Source organism: Mauremys mutica, chromosome 9 (genome assembly GCF_020497125.1).
Source record: "Mauremys mutica isolate MM-2020 ecotype Southern chromosome 9, ASM2049712v1, whole genome shotgun sequence".
Lineage (NCBI taxonomy): Eukaryota > Metazoa > Chordata > Testudines > Geoemydidae > Mauremys > Mauremys mutica.
Window position 1 is genome coordinate 37,971,198 of NC_059080.1, and position 20,665 is coordinate 37,991,862.

The window sequence follows — 20,665 nt, forward strand, 5'->3', positions numbered from 1 at the left end:
TCTATTGTTTAACAGTGCGATTAAACCTGCGATTAATTGCGATTAATTTTTTTGAGTTGATCGTGTGAGTTAACTGTGATTAATCGACAGCCCTAATCCAGAGCCTTTCACCTCTTGTCATAGACCTGACTGCAGCCTAGCTCAGTAGCAACTGGAAGTCATTGCCATTGCATGGCTGCTGAGCAGTAGGTTATGTGAAATCAATGTGGTGGTTCCAGTTCAGTTCCTAGTGAACAGGTGGCCCCTTTGAAAAGCCCAACATCCCAAATGGCTTCTTATTTGGCAGTTTCTAAATCAAGGCCCAGGATTAAATGGGCAGCTATCCTCTTAGCATTAATCACTAGAGAGGAGGTGCCAATGAATGGTATCGAGAAGGCAGGTCAGGAGCTTTTCTCCACCCTCTCTTGGTGTAGAAGAACAAGGGGGCACAAAATGAAAGCAAAAGGTGGTGAATTAAAAATTGATAAAAGGAAATACTTTTTCCACACAGTACACAATTCACCTGTGGAACTCACTGCCACAATATCTCACTGACCTCAGCAAGGACTGGCATCACAAGTTAGAATGGTGAGGGTTACAAATAATGCAGAGGTTTGGAAGGGATTTAAGCCCTCCTGCTTCAGGGCACAAACCAGCCTCTAAAAAACAGAGATTAGGAAGAAATTATTATTGTGGGCAGGATATTTTATAACTGCTTTCTGCAGGGTTTCTTGCACCGTCCTCCAAAGCAGCTTGTACTGGCCACTGTTGGAGATGCACCACTGGCGTGATCCAGTTTGGCAGTTCCTATGTTCCATCCAGGGCAGGAGTGAGGCAGAATTGCTGGGTGGGGAAATCTTGCACTGACTCTGCATCCATTCTGTGGGGAGAGGCTTTGGTCTCCGGGGATCTCAGTTTGGTACCTTTCAGTAGCACTACATTCATTCATTTCTCACTATTTTAAACAGACAGGCCAAAAATCCCAAGTAGCAGCAGAGAAACCGCTTGCCCGGGCTTCCTGAAACTTGTGGGCAAACATCATAGTAACTTCAGATCCAGGCTTGGAACAAGAGGATGAACAAGCCTCCTTAAATGCTAAGAAACATGAAAGTTCGTATCTGTTGTGATAAAGTACATAGGGCCCAATCCTGCAACTGGCTCCACACTGAGCCCCACTTACATCAGTGGGGATCTGCCTGTACAGGGGTTCTCTGCAAAATCAGTGCGGTAATTAGGAATAGACCAGGACAGCAGCAGAGGGAGCACGGTCAGCTCACAGGGACTGCACTACGTCCTGGAGCTCTTCACATGCCCACAACAAATGAATACCATGAGCAAAGCGCTCAGCGTTTTCTGATTAGATCACAAGGGCAGTAAGTCTGGCGAGTCTCAGCCTAGGTCCTAGTGGTCACAGAGACACAATTTGCCCACAGTCTGGCACCAGTGGCAGCCTTTGTCAGGACTGAGATGCTCTCTGGCTCAACTGGTGAATCTGAACTCAGACATTCTGCTAAGTTCACATGCCCAAGTCTCTTGCTGGCACTAGTGGTGAAAACAGAGTTTGGAGCTGAGTGCTGAAGAACTCTGCCATCCCGCTGGGAAAAACGATCCATGCAGATAAAACTAACAACAAATGTTTTACCTGGTTACAGGAAATGGAAATAGAGTGAAGATCGCAGAGAGCAGCTGCAGGGAGCACCATGATGGTCAGGTCAAGCTGTTGCATGCCAGTCTGGAGAGAAGAGGCGCCCCAGGAGAGCAGAAGGCAAGACCAGTGTCAGACTGAACCAGTTCACAGGGTGCCAGCTGGGAGCACTCAACTCTGTGTAGGCTTTGTGCACTTCTCAGGCTTGGGCCCTGAGCTCCCCCTGCGCGTTTGCTAGCAGAGAAGGCGACATTCCTGGGGATCCCAAGGGTGTACTAAGAGAGGGGGCGGCACTCCAGATCCAGGACTATGTGATACACATGGGGTGCGTACGATTTCACTGGCTCAATGTGCAGAATGTTTGTCCTCCAAGGCTTCCCATGTAGCTGCTGAAGCAAAACCCTGATCCGCATTCCCGTGGTCTCTGCCCACCTCTGCCACTCGGCCCTGGTCTCCCTCCCGGAATCTATGATGTCAGCATCCTTTGGGCTCCTGCGGCTCCTTTGTCCCGTTTTGTCCTCCTGCCTCTTGGACACAGCTTGTTCTGGACATTGCTGCAGCTGCTGCTCCTCCAAGTGGCCACTATGCAAATGAGCCTTTGCTGGGAAGGACTCCACGTTCTGGTGGATGTGGAGAATGCCCCCTGTGCCCTTCCGCAAAAGCTGGCAGGCGATAGGCCAGCCCTCCTCTGAGCTGGGGAGCAGCCCCAGATTCACCCTGTTGGCCACGTCCCGCAGCTCCAGCTGGAAACGACAGGGGGAGGTGAGGAAGAGGTGGATGGGATGGTGAAAGGACATACGCCACAGAGGGCCCCATGTCAGGGAGGGGAAAATACACCAAGCAAGGCATGGAGAGGTTCTCTTTCCCTCAGGGGAATATAACAGTATATAAAGGTTGCCACAGCTCTGTCTCTTGCCATCTACCATAGGAAGGGGGTGGATGTAAGTGGGCACTGCTCGCACACTCTTGCTCTGAGTTGGGAGTAATATATAAAATTTTCGCCTGAACCATGAAGCCCCACCACTGCTCTTGTACCTCCTCAGAGCCCCCCACATCCTACCTGAGAATTAACTAGCAGATTGCACACATCATTGCTTCTGTAGGCCAAGCTCATAGCACATGCTCCTTGCATCCCTCCATTTCTCTTGACAAGCTCCCTGTGTGCCACCTTCCTAATCCCCTCTATTTCAGGGACTCCCTTCAACCCATCCCCACCTCCTCCCCCAAGTCAGGGGGCTCAGTGTGCCCCCCAGGCCCTCCTTCTCCCCCATTCCCGGGTCTCCCATTCTCCCCATGCTAGGAACTTGGTGCCCTCCTTCTCCCCACCATTCTCATTTTGTTGTGTCATTCTGACAGACACATTTTAAACTGTACTGGGAGGCTGCACAGAGGTGATCTGAGGATACTGGCTGCCATCAGATGGCTCTTTGATCTATAGACAATTACATTGAGGCCGAGAACATTCCCTGAAATTTGAACTGCTTGGCTGCAGCATTCAAAAGTTATTGTGTTACAGTCAGACAGAGAAAGGCCGTCAAGATGAATTGAAGGCTCTGTTTCAGGGACCATCTGTGTTTGTGCAGCAGTTACCACGTGGGGGACCTGGTACCTGGCTAGGGCTGCTAGGCACTAAGGTAACACAAATAATAATAATGAAGTTGAGTGTCGGGCCTGACTTCACTCAGTCAGATATAAACAGCTTGGCCAGAACAACTAATAAGGATGTAGCAGGGTCTGATAACCAGGGGCAAGTGTTTAACATGTGAGAGTTATTTAGGATGGCACATGGGGATGTCTCTGAAAGCAATAGGATGAGCTGGGCCTGCTGGCTAGCCAGATAGGAGTCAGACGTACAGTTTCCTATGGGAAGGGTGTGCAGCTCCATTGCTTGGGGCACTGGATACCGCCCTGGAACACACACCCCAAGCCCTCCAGGAGATGGGACCTATTAGGTCCTTCTCATCTCTGCGCTCTAGAACTACCAAGTCCGTCTGACCAGACCTCAGTGCACCAGGTCCCTGTCTCCTACAGCTTGCAAACATAACAGTCTGCCTCCCCAACAGACTCTTTGGACCTTTGCTCCCATCCCTTGTACCCTGGGGAAGATGCTTTGCCATATCAGAAAGAGGAGAGGGATGTGGGGAGAAGAGCAGTTTCCTAGGAAAGAAATTCCTGTGACATCTAGAGCCAGGGTTAAAATTCAGAGGCACATCACCCCCCATTAGGGGGTCTCAGCAGCGTGGGCTGTACCCTTGGAATTCACCTCCCATTGCGGCCCCTCAGCTGTGGAAGGGCAGCTTTCTGCTCACCTGCCTGTTATCACCTTGGTGGATCTGACACCGATCCTGCACGCCGTTCAGCTCCAGGTTCTTTCTCAGGGCCTCTACAGCATGGGGGTTCCACTCACAGGCATGGACAAAGGCAGCACCGGCGTGAATCAGGTACGGTATCGTGAAATAGCCAATCCCTGAGGGCACAGGAGACAGATGTCACTGACAGCACAGTCCAGAGGCACCCACAGTGTGGGAACAAAGTGCTCAGGGTTAAGGCCCCATTCTCAGCAGCAGAGATGTACTGGATTGAGGCCGTGGGCAGAGCTTAGGGGGAGAAGGAGAAGGTTCCAGGGGCTGAAGCTGCTGTTAAGCTCACAGCATTGGCTACTGGACAGATACTTCAGCAAGCATGAGGTAGAGGATGCTACTGGATGGATAGTGCTGAGCAAATAACGAACAATGGGATGAACTGAATTCTTGTGATCAACAGGGCAGTGTATGTTATCTGGGGCTGAGGGTGGTTCCAGACAGGAGGATGGGGAGCAATAATCCACGGCCCATAGGCTCTGCTCTCAGAGCCCCAGCAAACTCCTCAGAATGGACAGAGCGTAGCATTATTCCCAAAATTCAGAGGAGGAAGCCAGCCCTTTCCCATGGCCCTAAGGACAGTTACCTGCATAGAGATCCACTAGCACTTCCCCAGCACATGGCAGCGACGCCACCCGCAGCTTCTCTGTGATGTTTCCAGGCGAGAACATGCACCTGGTCACATCGAACGTATATCTGGGAAAACACCATAGGCCCAGTGAGAGCCGCCAACATGGGTCTGACCAGTAACCCCTTCCCTGGGGGATCTTGGCTTGACAGCCCCTTCCTGCTTCTTCCACCTGTGCCCCATCTCCCCCTTCTACCTGATTCCATTGTCCACATGCTCCACCCAGCCATCCTGCCCCAACAACAGGGTCACTGTCGGGGATCGTACTCCATCCGGTGATATTCGCCCTCGTTTGGCTATGCGTCGGGCGCCCAGAGCAGAAGCAACTGTTTCCCAGAGCTCTGGTCCTGGAAGAGAGCCCCAAGCAGGTGGTTAGAGAAGTTTGGTTCAGTGCATCTTGGAAGACAGAGTGAGAGGTCCCTCTTACCCAGCTCCTTCCACAACGCAGCCCTGAAGCTGTTCTCGCTCAGCAGGATGAGGTCTCCGTGCCGCTGCCAGGAACGAGGAAGATCGTCCTCCAGCTCATCTGACCACCTGCCCCCAGAGGCTGACACTAAATGCTGCAGCTCCCTGCACAGCTTCCGGGCGGGGGACTGGACTCGTGCTGCCTTCGAGGGAATGGGGTTCTGGAAAAGAAACACAAAGAAAAACACTCATGCTGAGATAGGCTCTCTCCCTCCCTGCGCTGTGACGGGATATGTCTGGGGGGGAATCTCCCTCCCACAGCTGCTGTACTGGGTCATTTCCCTTTACCTCCCCCAGGGACTGGAAAGTCCAGCTCGCTGGGTGTGATTCTTCAATCATACTGACTACACTAACCCACAACAGACTGAAGGGGCTTCAGGACCTATGGGCCACATCCACCATATCCAGATAATGTCCCTCAGGCTGGAGCAGTCACTGCTCTCTAAATAAAGGCAACGAGTTACCCATCGCACTGGCAGCTCCTGGAGACTGTGATGGGCCTGGGGACCCTGCAAGGAAGGCACAAGTTCCTCCTTTTAAAGCAGGGAGGTTTGTCTGCTTGTTTAATGTGGCAGGAATTTATTCCTTTTGGTGCTGGGCGTTTTCCCGGCCGGCTGTGGGGTAAGCACCTAGTAAGCCCTGTGCAGACAGGAACGGAAGAGCAGCTAAAATGGAATATTACTGCTCCCACGGCACTAGAGTGAAAGTCTCTGCTCCATCAGTGACCCACAAGGTCCCTGCCAAGGAGCCCCTCAATTGAGACTTAGGAATTCAATCAAACCCTGCTAGGAAGGAGTAGAACTGCCTGACCTCAGGCAGCCCTGTCATTGTTGAACTCAGACAATCCCAGCACATGTTCCAAACCTCACAGGAAAAAAGAACCTGATCCTGAGGTCCCAGGTGCTTCCTGCAAGCTGCTGAACAGCCTCATCTCTCACTATCTTTCACAGGAATGGAGCACGCTCAGCAGCTGGCAGGACTGGACCCTAAATAAAATACATAGGAACTGAATCAGACTATAAAGTGAAACTTGCTTTCTCTTCTACCTAGCTTCCAGGAGCTCCCTGTCAGTGCCAGGCAAGGCTAAGATAGTCTCAGGGAATTTTAGTCATATTCCCCTTAAGCTGATGGCAGAAGGGGTCAGAAAAGAATTTCACTGTCTTCAAGTGATGTATTGTACAAATGGCTAAGGTGCATTATGGGAGGGGTAGGCATGCCAATGACCCATGGGGACACAGCAATTTGCAGAGACAGGATATGGGGCACAAGAGCCTGGTATGGTAAATCCTACCCCGATTCTACTGAGGAAGCCAGTGCTTTGCTGACCTGAACCCACGTCAGTGTGCATGTCTTCCCAGGGGGCAGGCTCTCCCGCAGCTCCTGCAAGTGCTGCTCAGTGAGTTTCTCTCCCAGCACAGGCAATGCCACTGTGCCATCCGGCAGCTTTTGCACACCATGGCAGACATCCAGAACCCTCTCTCTCTCCAAATACTCCCTGCAAGTCCAATGATGTATTCAGGTATTTATTCATCTGTCATTATACACTCTAGGCTTTCTGCAACCTTCTCATGTAAGCCTGAGAAAAGCAATGCTCTATACACATTGTTCAGTCCTGGTCTGATGAGATCATCATCTCCTGGAGTAACAAACTGCACTGGTCTAGTGTCAGGAGAGCTGAATCTATTCCCAACTCTGTGAATGACTCACCACATGACCTCAGGCAAGTCACTGCATCCCTGGGTGCCTCAGTGTCCCCTCTGTAAAATGGGGATGATACCCATCCACCTTTGTAAAGGCTTTGAGATGACAGTGCTGACTTGATCCAAGCATAGTACAGGCAAGTGCTGGCTGTGCATGCTCTGTATCTCATTTCTGATCTCTCATCACCCTGGCCTTCCTATGAATGGGTACTGGCAATCATTCCAATTTACAGTATGTGCTAATTTTGGGAAGTGGATCAATGCCCATTAAGTACTGGGCTGAGATCCACCAAATGGTCCATCACTTATGAAAGTGAGAATTCCACTGCAGCCCCTAATGCTCTGAAGCTGGGGCTGTGTGTTGATACTAGTAGTAATAATCTGCTTGTAATGTACTAGTCTGGAATTACGAGTTCTGCTCCCACTCAAGTGAGCCCAGATCCACTCTATTTTGACATGTTAATGACAATGTGATCAGCTCAATACAGCTACAACAATGTCTTTCAGCTTTCTCCCTCCATCTGCATCTCCATACTGCACCTGAACCGCTGGGCAAACTGTGACTCAGTAATAAGTACAGAGATAGGACCAGAATTCAAATCCTTTGCATCCATCTTGCCAGAACCTAGAAGAGAAGAAAACATCACCACCCAGTTGTCTGGCTTGGCAGTAAGCGAACCTACTCAACACATGTTTGCTAATTCCAGGGAGCTGCAGCCTGAATGTCTCTCAGCACCCAAAAACTTCTCCCCAAAAGAGTCACTGAAGATGCAAACTGCTGCAACCCGTAGCCCTGACCTCTCTGCTAAGGATGCCAACAACAGAACCAATTGTGATGTGGACACTTATATACTAGGAGATAGATCAAGAGCAACAAAGTCATTTCACACTAAATTTGTTAGTCTCTAAGGTACCACAAGTACTCCTGTTCTTTTTGCAGATACAGACTAACACGGCTGCTACTCTGAAACCTGTCATTTCACACAGGCCACCAAACAGCAATCAGATCACGGTAACTTTTGATTACTATTGACCTGGCCTGGATTTTTACCTTTATGGAGGCAGAAGTCTCCATATCCCCATTATCAGAGCTCTCATAGCACTGCATGCTCTAGGTGTGCACCTCAAAGCTGCGGCACAGGAGAACACTATACACCAGCAACCCAATCAGTGCTGTGAGTGCAGCTTTATTAACATGACCTATGCCAGAAATGCCCAGAAGTCTCCCTTTGGAAAAGGGGAGGTGGCAGAGAGAAATGCTCCCTGCTAGCACTACAGCACCCCTTGTTCTAGATTTCACAGCTCATGTGGTAATTGGGCTGCACTTTGATGGATGTGTGGCCAGTGAGGCTGCCACCTCTGTGAGTGTGCTTGAAGGGCAACGTGAGGATGCTTCATGGCCCTGGAAGTGCTTCGCGGACCAGTGACTAGCCACCATAGGCGTGCACAGCCCATTTCATTAGGGTGTGCACCCAGGGAGCCCTGCTCTAGCCCCACCCACTCCTCCCTACTTCCCGCCCCCTGACTTCCCCTCTCAGAACCCCCAACCTCCCCTGCTCCTTGTCCCCTGACTGCCCCCCTAGGACCTTACCCCCTACCTGTCCCCTGACTGCCCCGACCCTTATCCACACCCCCGCCCCCAGACAGACCCCCGGGACTCCCACGCCTATCCAACCGCTCCCCAACCCCTGACAGGACCCCCAGAACTCCTGACCCATACAACCCCCCTGCTCCCTGCCTCCCCCAACCCCTCCCCACACCCCTGCCTCCTGACAGCCCCCCTCGAACTCCTAACTCATCCAACCCCCCCAGCTCCTTGTCCCCTGACTATCCCCTCCAGAGACCCCCCACCCTAACTGCCCCCCCCCAGGACCCTCCTTGCTCTATGTCCCCTGACTGCCCTGACCCCTATCCACCCCCCCACTTACAGACCCCGGGACTCCCATGCCCCATCCACCCCCCCTGCTCCCTGACTGCCCCCTCCAGAGACCTCTGCCCCGAGCCACCCCCCCATCAGGATACCACCCCCTATCCAACCCACCCTGCTCCCTGTCCCTTGACTGCCCCCACCCCTTATCCAACCCCCTTGGCCCCAGACCCCTTAACATGAGATGAGGCTCCTAGCCTCCCCACAGAGCCAAACACTGCCCAGTGGGAGCGCACAGCTCCGGCCCCCAGAGCGCTGCGCGTGTGGCGGCATGGCTCCAGGGATGGGGGAGCATGTCTGCCTCCCCGCAGAGCCCGAGCCCCCAGAGCACTGCGTGCGTGGAAGGCGGGAGAGGAGCCGGCGGCTTGCAGTGCTCGGCCGGGCGCTCCGGCCCGGGAGCGCAGACCCCACAGCTTGCCACGCCGGGAGAGGGGGGCCATTTGCCTACCCCTGCATTAGGGTGTGCCTGGGCACACCCTGCACACCCCGTGCGCACGCCTATGCTAGCCACCCTATTACAAGTGGGACAATCTGCAGAATCCCAGGAGAGGTGGCAACCTTAGAGGCACATTTCCTGCCTCCCTAGAGGGTACTGAGAGTGGCAGTGCCAGCAGGAGCAGCCACACCATTTACTTAAAAATCACAGTGAATTCATCACCCTCTGCTCCAACTACCGCACAACATCGTATGCATCTGCTCCAGCACAATCTCCTACCCTGCCCACTGCCACTAGCCCCTGCCTCCCACTGCTACACGCCCCCTGCTTCCCATGTGCTCCCTGGCTCCCACCCCCTTGCTCTATGGCCACACACCCCATGCCTCCCAGGTGCCCCCTGCCTCCGACCCCAAGGCCACACGCCCTCTGCCTCCCATGTGCCCCTGGCTCCCACCCCCCTTACCCCACGGCCACGCGCCCCCTGCCTCTCATGTGCCCCTGGCTCCCACGGCCACACGCCCCCCCCCTCACTGCTTGGCTGGCCCGGCCCCTGGCTCTGGGCTGGACGCGGCTCGCTGCCCCGCGAGGGAGACTCCGAGGCACAGACATGCGCGGAACTAGACGCGCGGGGTTAGTGTTTCTCACCGGAACCGAGTCGTTAATGCCCTTCGGCGCCTGCCGCCGCCATCTTTCCCGTGGGCCGGTTGCCTGGTTACGGCGGCAGAGCTCGCTCCTACCAACGCCGCTAGACTCTGCTCCCGCCCCGGAAGCGCCCCGGAGCCTTGGCGGGGCTCGAGCGGAACGGAGGTGGCCGTGCGTGTTTCCAGCCGGAGCACTGGGACTGGAAGCGCTGCACCGGCCGTAGGTGAAGGATGGCGGGGCTGGCGGTGCGGGACCCCGCGGTGGATCGTTCGCTGCGCTCCGTGTTCGGTGAGCAGGAGCCGGGGAGCGAGACCCCCCCGCCCCCGGGACAGAGACCCCAATACTCCCTCACCCAGCTATGTCACGGGGGGGGCAGCGCCCGGGACCCCCTACCGGCTCCTGGGACCCCCCTGCCCCTGAATCTGCTTCCCGCAGCCCCCTCCCGCCTCCTCTGCGCCCGAGACCCGCCCCCATCCCGGTTCTCCACTCCCCAGAGCACGGAATCCCCCCCGGAGCCTCCCACCCCCGGTTAGACCCACTGCTCTGGAACAGAGACTCCCCCCAGCGCTTTCCCTCGACAGAGGCCCACAGAGTAGCCCCCTACGCTACTGGGTGTAGAGATCCCCTTCTCCGCCCCCGCCCCACAACCTTCCACAGAGGCCCACACTCTCTTTCTCTTTGACATCACAGCAGCTTGTTGCAGTGATCATTGTGATGTTGTAATGCTGGTGTCAGAAATGGACCCCCAGAAATAAATAATACGTGTTTTCTGAGCAGAATGGGTTCTCAATAAAACACTTCTCAAACCTATGTTTGTGCTATCCGTCACTCACCAGATACTGGCTGGAGAGAGATAATACCCACAGCAATGTGATCTCCTGCCCCAAAGCCTTCCTTGGGGCCTATTGCAGTAAGGGGGAGCAGCACAGAAGAGACCATTGCCTTGGGTATCACATGAAAACCTAAGGCAGGTAGTAAAAGGGAAATTAAGCACACAGTGCAGCCTTGCAAAACAGGCATGAAAGTCTACCAGCTCAGGCACTAAAACTTACCTGTTCCTTACTGTAAAGCTGAGTTAGAAAGCTAGAGATGCTTTACTTACCCTGAGCAATTGGTGATTAAAGTGTTGCAAGTGCATACAGACGCTAAAGTGTCTATGGGGTGTACTACATATAGATATTAACATTTTTTGCTTTCAATATGAAAGTTCTTTTCTGCTGTACTACCTCTTGTGTACAGCTGGTAAAAATTTTCCAAGAAAAAATGCTAGCCGCCTTACTCAGTTCCTAAGTTGTCTGCCTAGCAGGGAGTTTTTGGGATTCCCTGAGAGCCAGGCAACCTAGCAGCCTGCCAGTTAGACACATCAGGCAGCCAGTGATCCAAGGAAGCTGGGAAGCCAGCCCATTTGCTAGGCAGGGAGCTTGGCAGTGGGAATGTTTCATTGTTTCCCAAACCATTTTGGGGGAATTTCAGTTCTTGTGAAAAACTTCAAGATTTTGACTTTTTGTTCTGAATTGGAATGAAAAAAAGTTGGAAACTCTTAAGTTTTTTGTGGGATGGAATTTCCATTTTCTAGACAGCTCTGTTCTTATGCATGTCACCTGCACAGAGATGCATCATAAGCATCCCTCTGTTGTGGGGTTGGTACAGAATGGGTATTATATCAAATTGTGGTGTGTTTTTATTTGGTGTAGTGTATCCAGTTTGTATGGACCAAAGATGTTGATTAATTGGTATTGTATAAGTGGCTTATGCATATGGAAAGTCTTTTTAAAGCTATGATTATTTAATCAGGACAAGGAAGAATTAGACGTGACTAGAAGGGGTTAGTGAAAATTGCAGTACCTCCTTTGTCTTTCCCATTATAAAAGAATGGGTCACTCAGAGTCATAGCAGGTACCCTAGGAAAAAACTAAGAAAATGTCTTTCTGCTGCACATAGTCAACCTCTGGGATTTGCTGCTCTGGAGTGTCATGGAGTCACATTGCAGAGGGGTTTTAAAAGGGGCTGGATAATTGTAAGAGATATTTGTTGTTATACAGGCTGAGATGAAGTAATCACCACACATACTTCAGGTCACAGGATAACTGTCTGTAGGATTTCCCCTTCCCTCCCTCCAAGTGATGTGCAGAAGTGTGCAATCAGCCTGGTGTGTAACAGGGTTTAGGAACTGCATTCCTCCGAAGCATCAAGTACTGGCCAGTGACAGTGGAACTGATGGACCAGTGATCTGCTCCTCTGTCCGAAATCCAATTTTCCTACTCACGGGGGATGCAGGCTGTCTTCAAGCCTCTGCCATGTCATCCTCCTCAGAGCTTTTCTGTGTTCACGTTCTTTGATTGTTGATGTGATGAGTGGAGTTAAAAAGTATACACACAGTTTTTGACTATTCTGCACTGATTAAGGGCCTGGGCTAAAGTCCATAGACATCAGTAGATTTTGGATTGGACCCTGAATGCAGAGACACTTTGATGTGCTGTGGAAAATCATAGCACTGTCCCCTTTACCTTCCTCAGCATGGGCCCTTCATACTCCTCAGGCAAGTGGAAATGGAGTTAAGGAACCACCAAACCTGATTAAACTAAATATTCCACCAATATTTTCACTAAAACAGATAGGAAAAGAATGGCAGAAAAAGCATGAAATGAGACCTGCCATCCCTCTAATAAAGGGTTAGGACAGGGGTAGGCAACCTATGGCACAGGTGCCAAAGGCGGCACGTGAGCTCATTTTCAGTGGCACTCACACTGCCCGGGTCCTAGACACCTGTCTGGGGGCCTCTGCATTTTAATTTAATTTTAAATGAAGCTTCTTAAACATTTTGAAACTTTATTAACTTTACATACAACAATAGCTTAGTTATATATTATAGACTTCTAGAAAGAGACCTTCTAAAAACATTAAAATGTATTGCTGGCATGCAAAACCTTAAATTAGAGAGAATAAATGAAGACTCGGCACAGCACTTCTGAAAGGTTGCCAACCCCTGGGTTAGGAAGATGTCCCAGGCTCACTGTAGTCCCTGTATTGTACATACCTGTGTCCTGCACTGATTGATACCAGCATGGTAGTAAAAATGGGGAGAAAGAAGGAACTTGCAGCAGTATTGCTCCACTGTTTTGTGATTCACTGGCCCGGTGTATGACCCGCTCATCTGACAAATAAGGTCAGATCTTCTCTGATGGTGATTCCTAACCTTTTCAGGCAACTCTTCCTGTTTGGACTTCAGTAGTACTAGCCAATGCCTGCTATCTCCCATTGGATTATGTACACTCTGAACTCTCATGGAGCTCTTGGGCTGCTCCTAATCCTACTCTCGTGAGCACTCTACGCTCCATAGTGGGTTGGGCAGCACAACTGAAAGGAAAGCAGGCAGCTTTGGCATTCTGGAGACCATAGACGGCTCATTAAGCTTGGGGGAAGGGAAGAGCCTGGTGGAATAGTCTACAAAATCCTGAAACATAAGTAGTGGTATCCAGCCCATAATAGGGAACCATTATTTTAAGAAACAACTACCCACTTTCCTGCAATTCCCTTCTGACCTGTACCTCGGTTGAGGCACATTACCCGAGTCCTAAAATGTGCCCCAGCCTGAATTCTGTACTAGCAATGGGACACTGCACCAACATGTGCATCAGGAGCAATGGTGTAGATACACAAAAGTCTGCAGTCCTGCAGCAGATTGCCAGAAACCTGTCTGTGTGTGTGTGTTCACACAGCCATCCCTGGGCTTTGCCATCACTGGGTTCATTTCTGTTCTTTCATGTCTTCTCATGGAGAGATGTTCATGCCTGTGTGTTTTCCTGATACTCGATGTCTGTACTGATATGTTGCTCCCCTCTGCCATAGTGGGGAATATCCCATATGAAGCCACAGAGGAGCAGCTAAAGGACATTTTCTCAGAGGTCGGACCTGTCGTCAGTTTCAGGTGAGAACTGTTTCTCTTTTTGACATCTCCCATAAACAGACAGGTGATCTCAGCTGTAGCCAATTCTGCACTCATCAGCATTCCAGCCACAAGCAGATGGGTCTCAGGCATACTTGGCAGACACAAGCTTTGAATGAGGTAGTCCTTCATCCTGTTGGGGACTGAACAGAGGGTATGGAGATGGTGTTACCAGGCTGGAAAATGCTGTGGTATTGTGTAATACTCTCCCTGTGTGCCGTACTGCATCTAATGCCTATGATTCTTTCGGCTCTGCCATCCAGGTTGGTGTATGACAGAGAGACAGGCAAACCAAAGGGATATGGCTTTTGTGAGTACCAAGACCAGGAGACAGCGCTCAGTGCCATGCGGAACCTGAATGGGCGTGAGTTCAGCGGGAGGGCGTTGCGTGTGGACAATGCAGCCAGCGAGAAGAATAAGGAGGAACTGAAGAGTGAGTCTGAACTTTGGGTTGAGGGGGTTAATGCTAACATAATGTTTGGCCTAAACCAGCCTTACAAATCTGTAACAAAAATCTACTAGCCAAGGCACAAAATCTAGACCCCCACCCAAATCAGGATGAGGTTGACAATGAAAAGCTCTCCGATAGCTGATGTGCTGCAGATAAGATAGCAAGTAGAAGTTTTTGGGAGGATTATAATTTCCGGGACCAGACAAACCCTACCCATACCTACTTTTTGTGATTAGTGAAGCTCCACATTTGACAAAGAGGTGTATGAAGAATAGCTACATTATTGTGACATCCAGGGTCCTAACTCATGTAGGAAACTGTATTGCAGATCTGTGTGAAACAATCTTTCTAGTGAACCATGGCGCAGCCCTCAACTTCTAATTGACTTAGTAGGAATTCCAGGCATGTTCGGAGCCCAGACTTTTAGTCAGTGACCCATATACTCTCCAACAGCAGAATGGTGCTCCTGAATCTGTGTTTCAAAAGTACATTTCCCTCCCTTCTGCTTGTGAAGATGCAGCTGTGAGTACATCATCCTTGAGTTATTGGCCTTTCAGCTGAAGGGGTCAGTGCGAGAAAGCACCAGCAATTGTGCTGGTGATTCCTGTGATGTGAAATGACACTGAGACCAGCAGCTTAGGGTTTCCAGGACACTTGTGTGTTTAACCTTTCCTCTTTGTCTTCTCCTCTCTATCCCTGCCAGGCTTGGGTACAGGTGCCCCTATCATAGAGTCACCATATGGAGACCCTATAAATCCTGAAGATGCCCCCGAGTCTATCAGCAGGGCAGTTGCCAGCCTGCCACCTGAGCAGATGTTTGAGCTGATGAAGCAGATGAAGGTGAGTGGGAGCGAAGTAGCTGGAACCAAGTCACGAACTTGCAACCGGGGTCTTACAGTGCAGAATAATCCCACCCCCATCACACGAAAAACCAGGCAGCAACAGTTCCTCACTCACAACTCTGTGACATTGTCATTCCTGTTAATGCTTCATATGTGCCACTGCTGATGCAGGGTAGAATGGTCCAGAGGGTCAGTCAGTATCTGGAGTGCTGCCATGAGGAATATAAGCAAGTCGGATGAGGATGTGAGCTGGTCTAACAGCTGGACTTGCTGTTGTGGAGAGCTGGGCTGTCTAGTGTCCTACTTCCCTGTTAGCACCCTTTGGTTTGGCTAATACTGTGGACATTGGAGAAGAGGAGATGATCATGGACAATAGGATGCGGATCAGGCACATTTTTATGGGCAGCCTGAGCTGTGTGATTTCATTATTAACTGTCCTTGTGTTTCAGACAGTCCACAGCATGAGTCTCTCAGGTACAATATTGGTTGTTTTGTTAACCATGCAAGCACCGTGTAACGTACCAGACAAATGAAGCAAAACGCTCCTGCCCTTTGAGATAGTGCCATTCCTGCATTTCCAGGAACATCGCTGCCCCCATGGGTTGCAGCAACAGTTATCAGTGAAGGGCTTAATCCTGCACAGCAGCAGCAGCGAGGCCCATTGAGAGCTCTGATCTGTGTGTTGCTCTTTAGTTGTGTGTGCAGAACAGCCCTCAGGAGGCACGGAACATGCTGCTCCAGAACCCTCAGCTGGCATATGCCCTGCTCCAGGCCCAAGTGGTGATGAGGATCGTCGATCCAGAGATCGCTCTGGTATGTATGATCCTGCCCCTCAGTCTGGGATTGACGGGGACACTTGTCTGGAGAGATGGGGCTGTGGGTGGATTCCAGGAATGGCCATGTCTAGTTGGTGCATGCACAACTTCTTTCTCCTCCATCTTCTGCCCTTAGAAAATTCTGCATCGTCAGACCAGTGTTCCACCTCTGATTCCAGGCAACCCACAGCCAGTTCCAGGGCCCGGGCCTGGGCCTGGACCCGGGCCTGGTCCAGGTCCTAATGCACAGATGAACCAGCAGAATCCCCCATCATCCCAGCCACAGCCCATAGTAAGAATCTGTTTGTTCTACCCACATTATTGAGATGGAGGTTAAGGGTGTGAAGTCTCCATGTGTGTGTTGTTGAGAAGGCTTCTCAGTGTGAAACCCTGGTGTGTGGGGGAGCGTTGTGTGTGTGTGTGTGTTGGTAAGGAGGAGTTCTCCACCTGCAACCCTGGCGCAGTGGGCGATGCTCATGTCTGTTGGTAAGAAGGGGCTCTCAATGTGATTTCTTCCCTCTACAGGGTGGCATGCATGTAAATGGAGCTCCTCCTCTGATGCAGCCTCCTATGCAAGGTGGAGTGCCAGGTCCAGGACAGATGCCAGCCTCCGTAGCCGGCCCAGGCCCTGGCCCCTTGGCTCCTGGAGGTGAGCTTCGTGAGCATGTCTGAACTGCAAACTGTAAAAGTTGCCCAAAGCTTCTGCAGGGACAACATGCCCCATGAGTGCGGGGGCATTGCAGACTTTTAAGAGAGACAGTTGCACATGTGGAAGATTTGAAGCCTAGGGAGTAACTCTTGGGTCATCCAACTGGGGGGGTCACTCTGTCTCTACGGCCTGTTAGGCCAGGTGGAAAAATGTCTGTCAGTGGCAGGGTGGGGCATCTTTATAGGAGCAGAATAGTGAGGGCTGTGGGGAGAGAGAACCAGAGAGAGGGGTTGTGAGTTCTCTGCTCTTCCCTCCGAGGTGGAATGCAGCCTCAGGTCGGGATGCCAGGAGGTGGACCAGTGCCCTTGGAACGTGGACAAGGTAAACCAGATGTCAGTTAATCCATGTTTGATGCAATGTGTCATAGGGATCCCTACTTCCAGGCCAGGACGTTGAGACGTTCAAGGCCACGTGCCAGCAGAGTTGTTGACAGAGCAGAATCCCCCCCGAGCTAACTGAATGTGTAAAAGTTTTCCCAGCCTGTCTGTGAGTCTGTGTGCACCTGTCCTTCTGTCTGAGTGTGTGTATAGTGAGCAGGGAGAGCGATGCCTTCTCCAGTAACTCACTTTCTGGTACTTTGCATGTCCAGGTGTGGGCGAGCCAACCTGTTGCCTGCTATTTGCTACTGTTGAGTCTCCTGTGCTTTCTTTTGCTTGTCCAGGAGAGGGAGCAGTAGCTTTTCTTTTGCACAGAATAGTGATGTGTGTGGAGTGATGATCAAAGCAGAGTGTGTTTCTATGGAGATGTTTTGCTTAGTCCTCCCTCCCTATGTGGAAGGCTGTACACCAGTGTCTTGGAATGAGATTTAATGCAATTAGACAGTTAAAGTGGGGACATTTCATTGTCCAGTTTATCACAACAAAGGGATCCCTGTTCTTTCATATTGTGGGACATGGGGGGAGTGAATATCCTCCCTCAGCCTTCTAGCAGAACATGGTAAATTCCTTTTGGGGTCCCATATTTTTACATACCTTAAAAGCAGCGGAATCTGAGAGAGGCTTGTTGTGATTTCACCTTTGGGTCCTTCACCCCCATGAACAGCCCCAGTGCCTCCCCACTGCTGCCAGAGCATTGCCAAGAAGCAACCACATGAAATAATTCTTAGCAGCTTCCCTGCTGTTTGCAGGGCTTTGAATAGCAGTGATGAAACTGACCCAGACTTTTGTTAATTTCTGTGTCTGCTTGGGGAAGCTCTGAGCAGAGGCAGTGGAGCTGTCTCCTGCGCACTCAGGCACAGCCTGACCACCTCATGCTGCCTCCCACTTACAGAATGTTATTCTGAAACTGTAAGGGCTACACATGTAATATATTTTAAAGAAAGTAAAAATGCAACAGAAATTGATGGTTTAGGTCCCTGTCCCCTCTGCCATAGTGACCAGAGAAAATAGTGCCTAGGTGAGTGGGCTTTTCAAGCCATGTAGAAGAAACCATCCTCCTCACAGGACTGGCATTCAATGGTCTCCGTCCAGTGGCATTATTGGGAAGATCTGACAAAGCCAGACCTGCAAGATTGGCAGCATCTCTTTAAAATATGCAGTCTGATTTGTGGGAGCCTGCCTTATAGGTTAGGGGTTTGTTACAGGAGTGGGTGGGTGAGATTCTGTTGCCTGCATTGTGCAGGAGGTCAGACTAGATGACCATAATGGTCCCTTCTGACCATAGGTCTATGAATCTATGAGCTCACTCCGCGGAGGGAAAAGAGTCTGTGCAGCACTAGTGGGTCTGTGGTGTAGGCAGACCTGTCCGTGAGTCTGTGTGTGCGTGTGTGTGTGTGCACGTGCGCTATTTATGTGTCTGCTCTTTTCCCTCTTTTCCTGCTGCTCACCCAGGAAACCTGCAGCTCTCGCCCGTGGGACCTGCCAGGCCTGCATCTATTGAGCGAGTTCAAGGTATCCATGACAGCTGCCAGCTCCCTTTTTCACGGGGCTTAGTGTGGAATGCATGGAAAAAGCCTGGAGTTCAGCACTAGGGTTCTCTTCACTTGGGGCTGTGGGACCGCTCTGTGTAGTCTGCCCAGTGTGGAAGTGAGCACTCGTCAAAGGCAGAGCTGCCCCCAATCTAGGAGAAGAGACTAGCCTAGGGTTCTGCATAGAGGGGTAGGAGATTAACCCAGTACATGCGGAAACAGACGGGAGAGAGGAGGCCATCCAGTCTCATGCTCGGCTTTTGGACCTCATGGATGTGGAGTGACTGAATTTGATCTGGACTGTCTAGGCTCACAGCTGACCTTGTGACTCACACTGGGTGTGACCAGACTTGTTGGTAGTTATTGTGATCTTGGTTCTCGACTTTTGTCAACAAGCCATGGCAGTCGCTGTGGGGGACAGGAAGGTCTGAACTTAGCACCGAGGGCACCCGCTTCTGTGAGCTGCAGTGTTGTCTGTGGGAAGATTTCCTTCCTGTTTGCTGTGCATCACTTCCAGCCACATCATGGACAGCAGTGTTGCCTCTGTCCAAAGCCAGTGTGTGTCTGTAAGCTACAGGGAGCACTGGGGATGGGATTCGGTTGCATCTCACTGCCAGGGGCAACAGGAGTGGTGCTGTCTCACAGGAGGACTTTGGTGTGATTGTTCTTGCCAGTGCTTGACCTCAGTAATTTCCCTTGCTTGCCTCCCTGGCAGTGCCCATGCCGGACCCAAGGGCCCCTATGCAGCGTGGACCATTACCTGCTAGCGGCCCACCACCCCGGGGCCTTCTGGGAGATGCCCCAAATGACCCACGTGGAGGGACCCTGCTTTCAGTCACTGGAGAAGTGGAGCCCAGGTGAGTGGGCCAGAGGCTGAATCAGTACCAATCTGAGCCTTTGAGGCTCTGAATCCCTGCTTCTTGTGGTCAGAGTGTTGGTTAAGTGGCACTGCCTGCCGGGTGAACTGCTGGGTCCCATGCTGGCTGCTCAGAGTGATGTTTGCTGGAGATCCAGGTACACATAGCTGTGCAGCAGGAAGGGAGGATGGTGTTTGTGGCCACTCAGACTGACTAGGCAAGGTGGAAACATTAGCATCCATCCCTATATGCCAAACTCCCCCACTTTCTGTGCAGCCGGCTTTGTGCTTTGGTCAAAATACTGTACCTGCTCGGTGCCAAGCTTGTGTCCGATTCTCACACTCACCTTTCTCCTTCTGCTCTGTTTTCCTTCTCTCTCTCTACAGAGGTTACCTTGGGCCACCCCACCAGGGTCCACCCATGCACCATATGCCCGGCCATGACAATCGTGGCCCACCCCCACATGAAATGAGGGGAGGACCAATGGGAGAACCCAGGCCACTGATGGGAGAACCTAGAGGGCCTTTGATGGATGCTCGAGGTGAGAGAGTGGCCGTAAATGAAACATGAAAAGACCAAGAGAGGACCCAGGGATGTGAGGAAAATGGGAAGGTGGGACGTTTCAGCAGTGAAGTGAGATGCAGAGAAAGTTACACAGGGTTGGAGGGAGGCATTGTGGGGAGGAGGAGGTGTAGTTACACAGAGCAAGAGGAGGAGAAGTTCAAATTTGTCATTTTCCAAAAGCAGGTGCCATTCACACACCGTCCCTGACCCGTCTTGGTTTTCTGCCAGTCATTAAACCAAAAGAGGCTTAATTTTCAAAAGTGTGTCTGTGTCCCCAACGTTCTCCCACACAGAATTCCCTTCCAGTGGTTTGCTTATGGTATGTTTTTTCTCTGCAGGTGGAAGAGATCCCAGGGGCATGGAGCCCAGAGGGATGGAGCCCAGGGGCATGGAGCCCAGGGGCATGGAACCAAGAGGCATGGAGCCCAGGGGCATGGAACCGAGAGGGATGGAGCCCAGGGGCATGGAACCAAGAGGCATGGAGCCCAGGGGCATGGAACCGAGAGGGATGGAGCCCAGGGGCATGGAGCCCAGAGGGATGGAGCCAAGAGGGATGGAACCCAGAGGGATGGAGCCCAGAGGCATGGATGCCAGAGGAATGGAGCCCAGAGGGATGGAGCCCAGGGGTCCTGGCCCCAACCCAAGAGGCCCAATGCCTGGTGGAATTCAAGGACCTGGGCCACTTAACTTGGGAGCAAGTGGCCCTCAGGGACCTAGACAGGTACACAGAGCATCTTCTGTTTTAGTCTTAATCTGATAGATAACAGCAAGCACTTAGTGGCAGGTTTCTAGG

The 20,665-nt window shown here is 51.6% G+C and overlaps 2 protein-coding genes across 7 annotated transcripts in view; one reads left to right on the forward strand and one right to left on the reverse strand.

The window, feature by feature from the left end:
* On the reverse strand, positions 1-9,898 carry TRMT12 (tRNA methyltransferase 12 homolog). 4 transcript variants are annotated; one of them, XM_045029783.1, is made up of 8 exons: positions 9,786-9,898; positions 7,318-7,402; positions 6,404-6,572; positions 5,040-5,238; positions 4,809-4,959; positions 4,571-4,680; positions 3,934-4,091; positions 1-2,367 (listed from the first exon to the last, which is right to left on the reverse strand). In XM_045029783.1, the coding sequence occupies exons 2-8, from the start codon at positions 7,389-7,391 to the stop codon at positions 1,900-1,902; spliced, it is 1,329 nt and encodes a 442-aa protein (XP_044885718.1). In that variant the 5' UTR covers positions 7,392-7,402; positions 9,786-9,898; the 3' UTR covers positions 1-1,899. The 4 variants fall into 4 exon arrangements, with proteins under 4 accessions (XP_044885718.1, XP_044885719.1, XP_044885720.1 ...); XM_045029784.1 differs by having other exon boundaries at positions 9,672-9,811; XM_045029785.1 differs by lacking the exon at positions 9,786-9,898 and adding an exon at positions 7,829-8,262.
* Positions 8,798-20,665, forward strand: part of CSTF2 (cleavage stimulation factor subunit 2) — a 19,603-nt gene continuing 7,735 nt past the window's right edge. Inside the window, exons 1-12 of one of the 3 annotated variants that reach the window (XM_045029772.1) lie at positions 8,798-10,070; positions 13,632-13,710; positions 13,992-14,161; positions 14,883-15,019; positions 15,715-15,834; positions 15,973-16,128; positions 16,362-16,485; positions 16,804-16,866; positions 18,375-18,434; positions 19,167-19,308; positions 19,695-19,849; positions 20,211-20,593. In XM_045029772.1, coding sequence (XP_044885707.1) covers positions 10,013-10,070; positions 13,632-13,710; positions 13,992-14,161; positions 14,883-15,019; positions 15,715-15,834; positions 15,973-16,128; positions 16,362-16,485; positions 16,804-16,866; positions 18,375-18,434; positions 19,167-19,308; positions 19,695-19,849; positions 20,211-20,593 — 1,647 coding nt within the window. In that variant the 5' untranslated portion in view covers positions 8,798-10,012. The remainder of the gene's footprint in view (positions 10,071-13,631; positions 13,711-13,991; positions 14,162-14,882; positions 15,020-15,714; positions 15,835-15,972; positions 16,129-16,361; positions 16,486-16,803; positions 16,867-18,374; positions 18,435-19,166; positions 19,309-19,694; positions 19,850-20,210; positions 20,594-20,665) is intronic. The other 2 variants (XM_045029771.1, XM_045029774.1) reach the window with 2 other exon arrangements.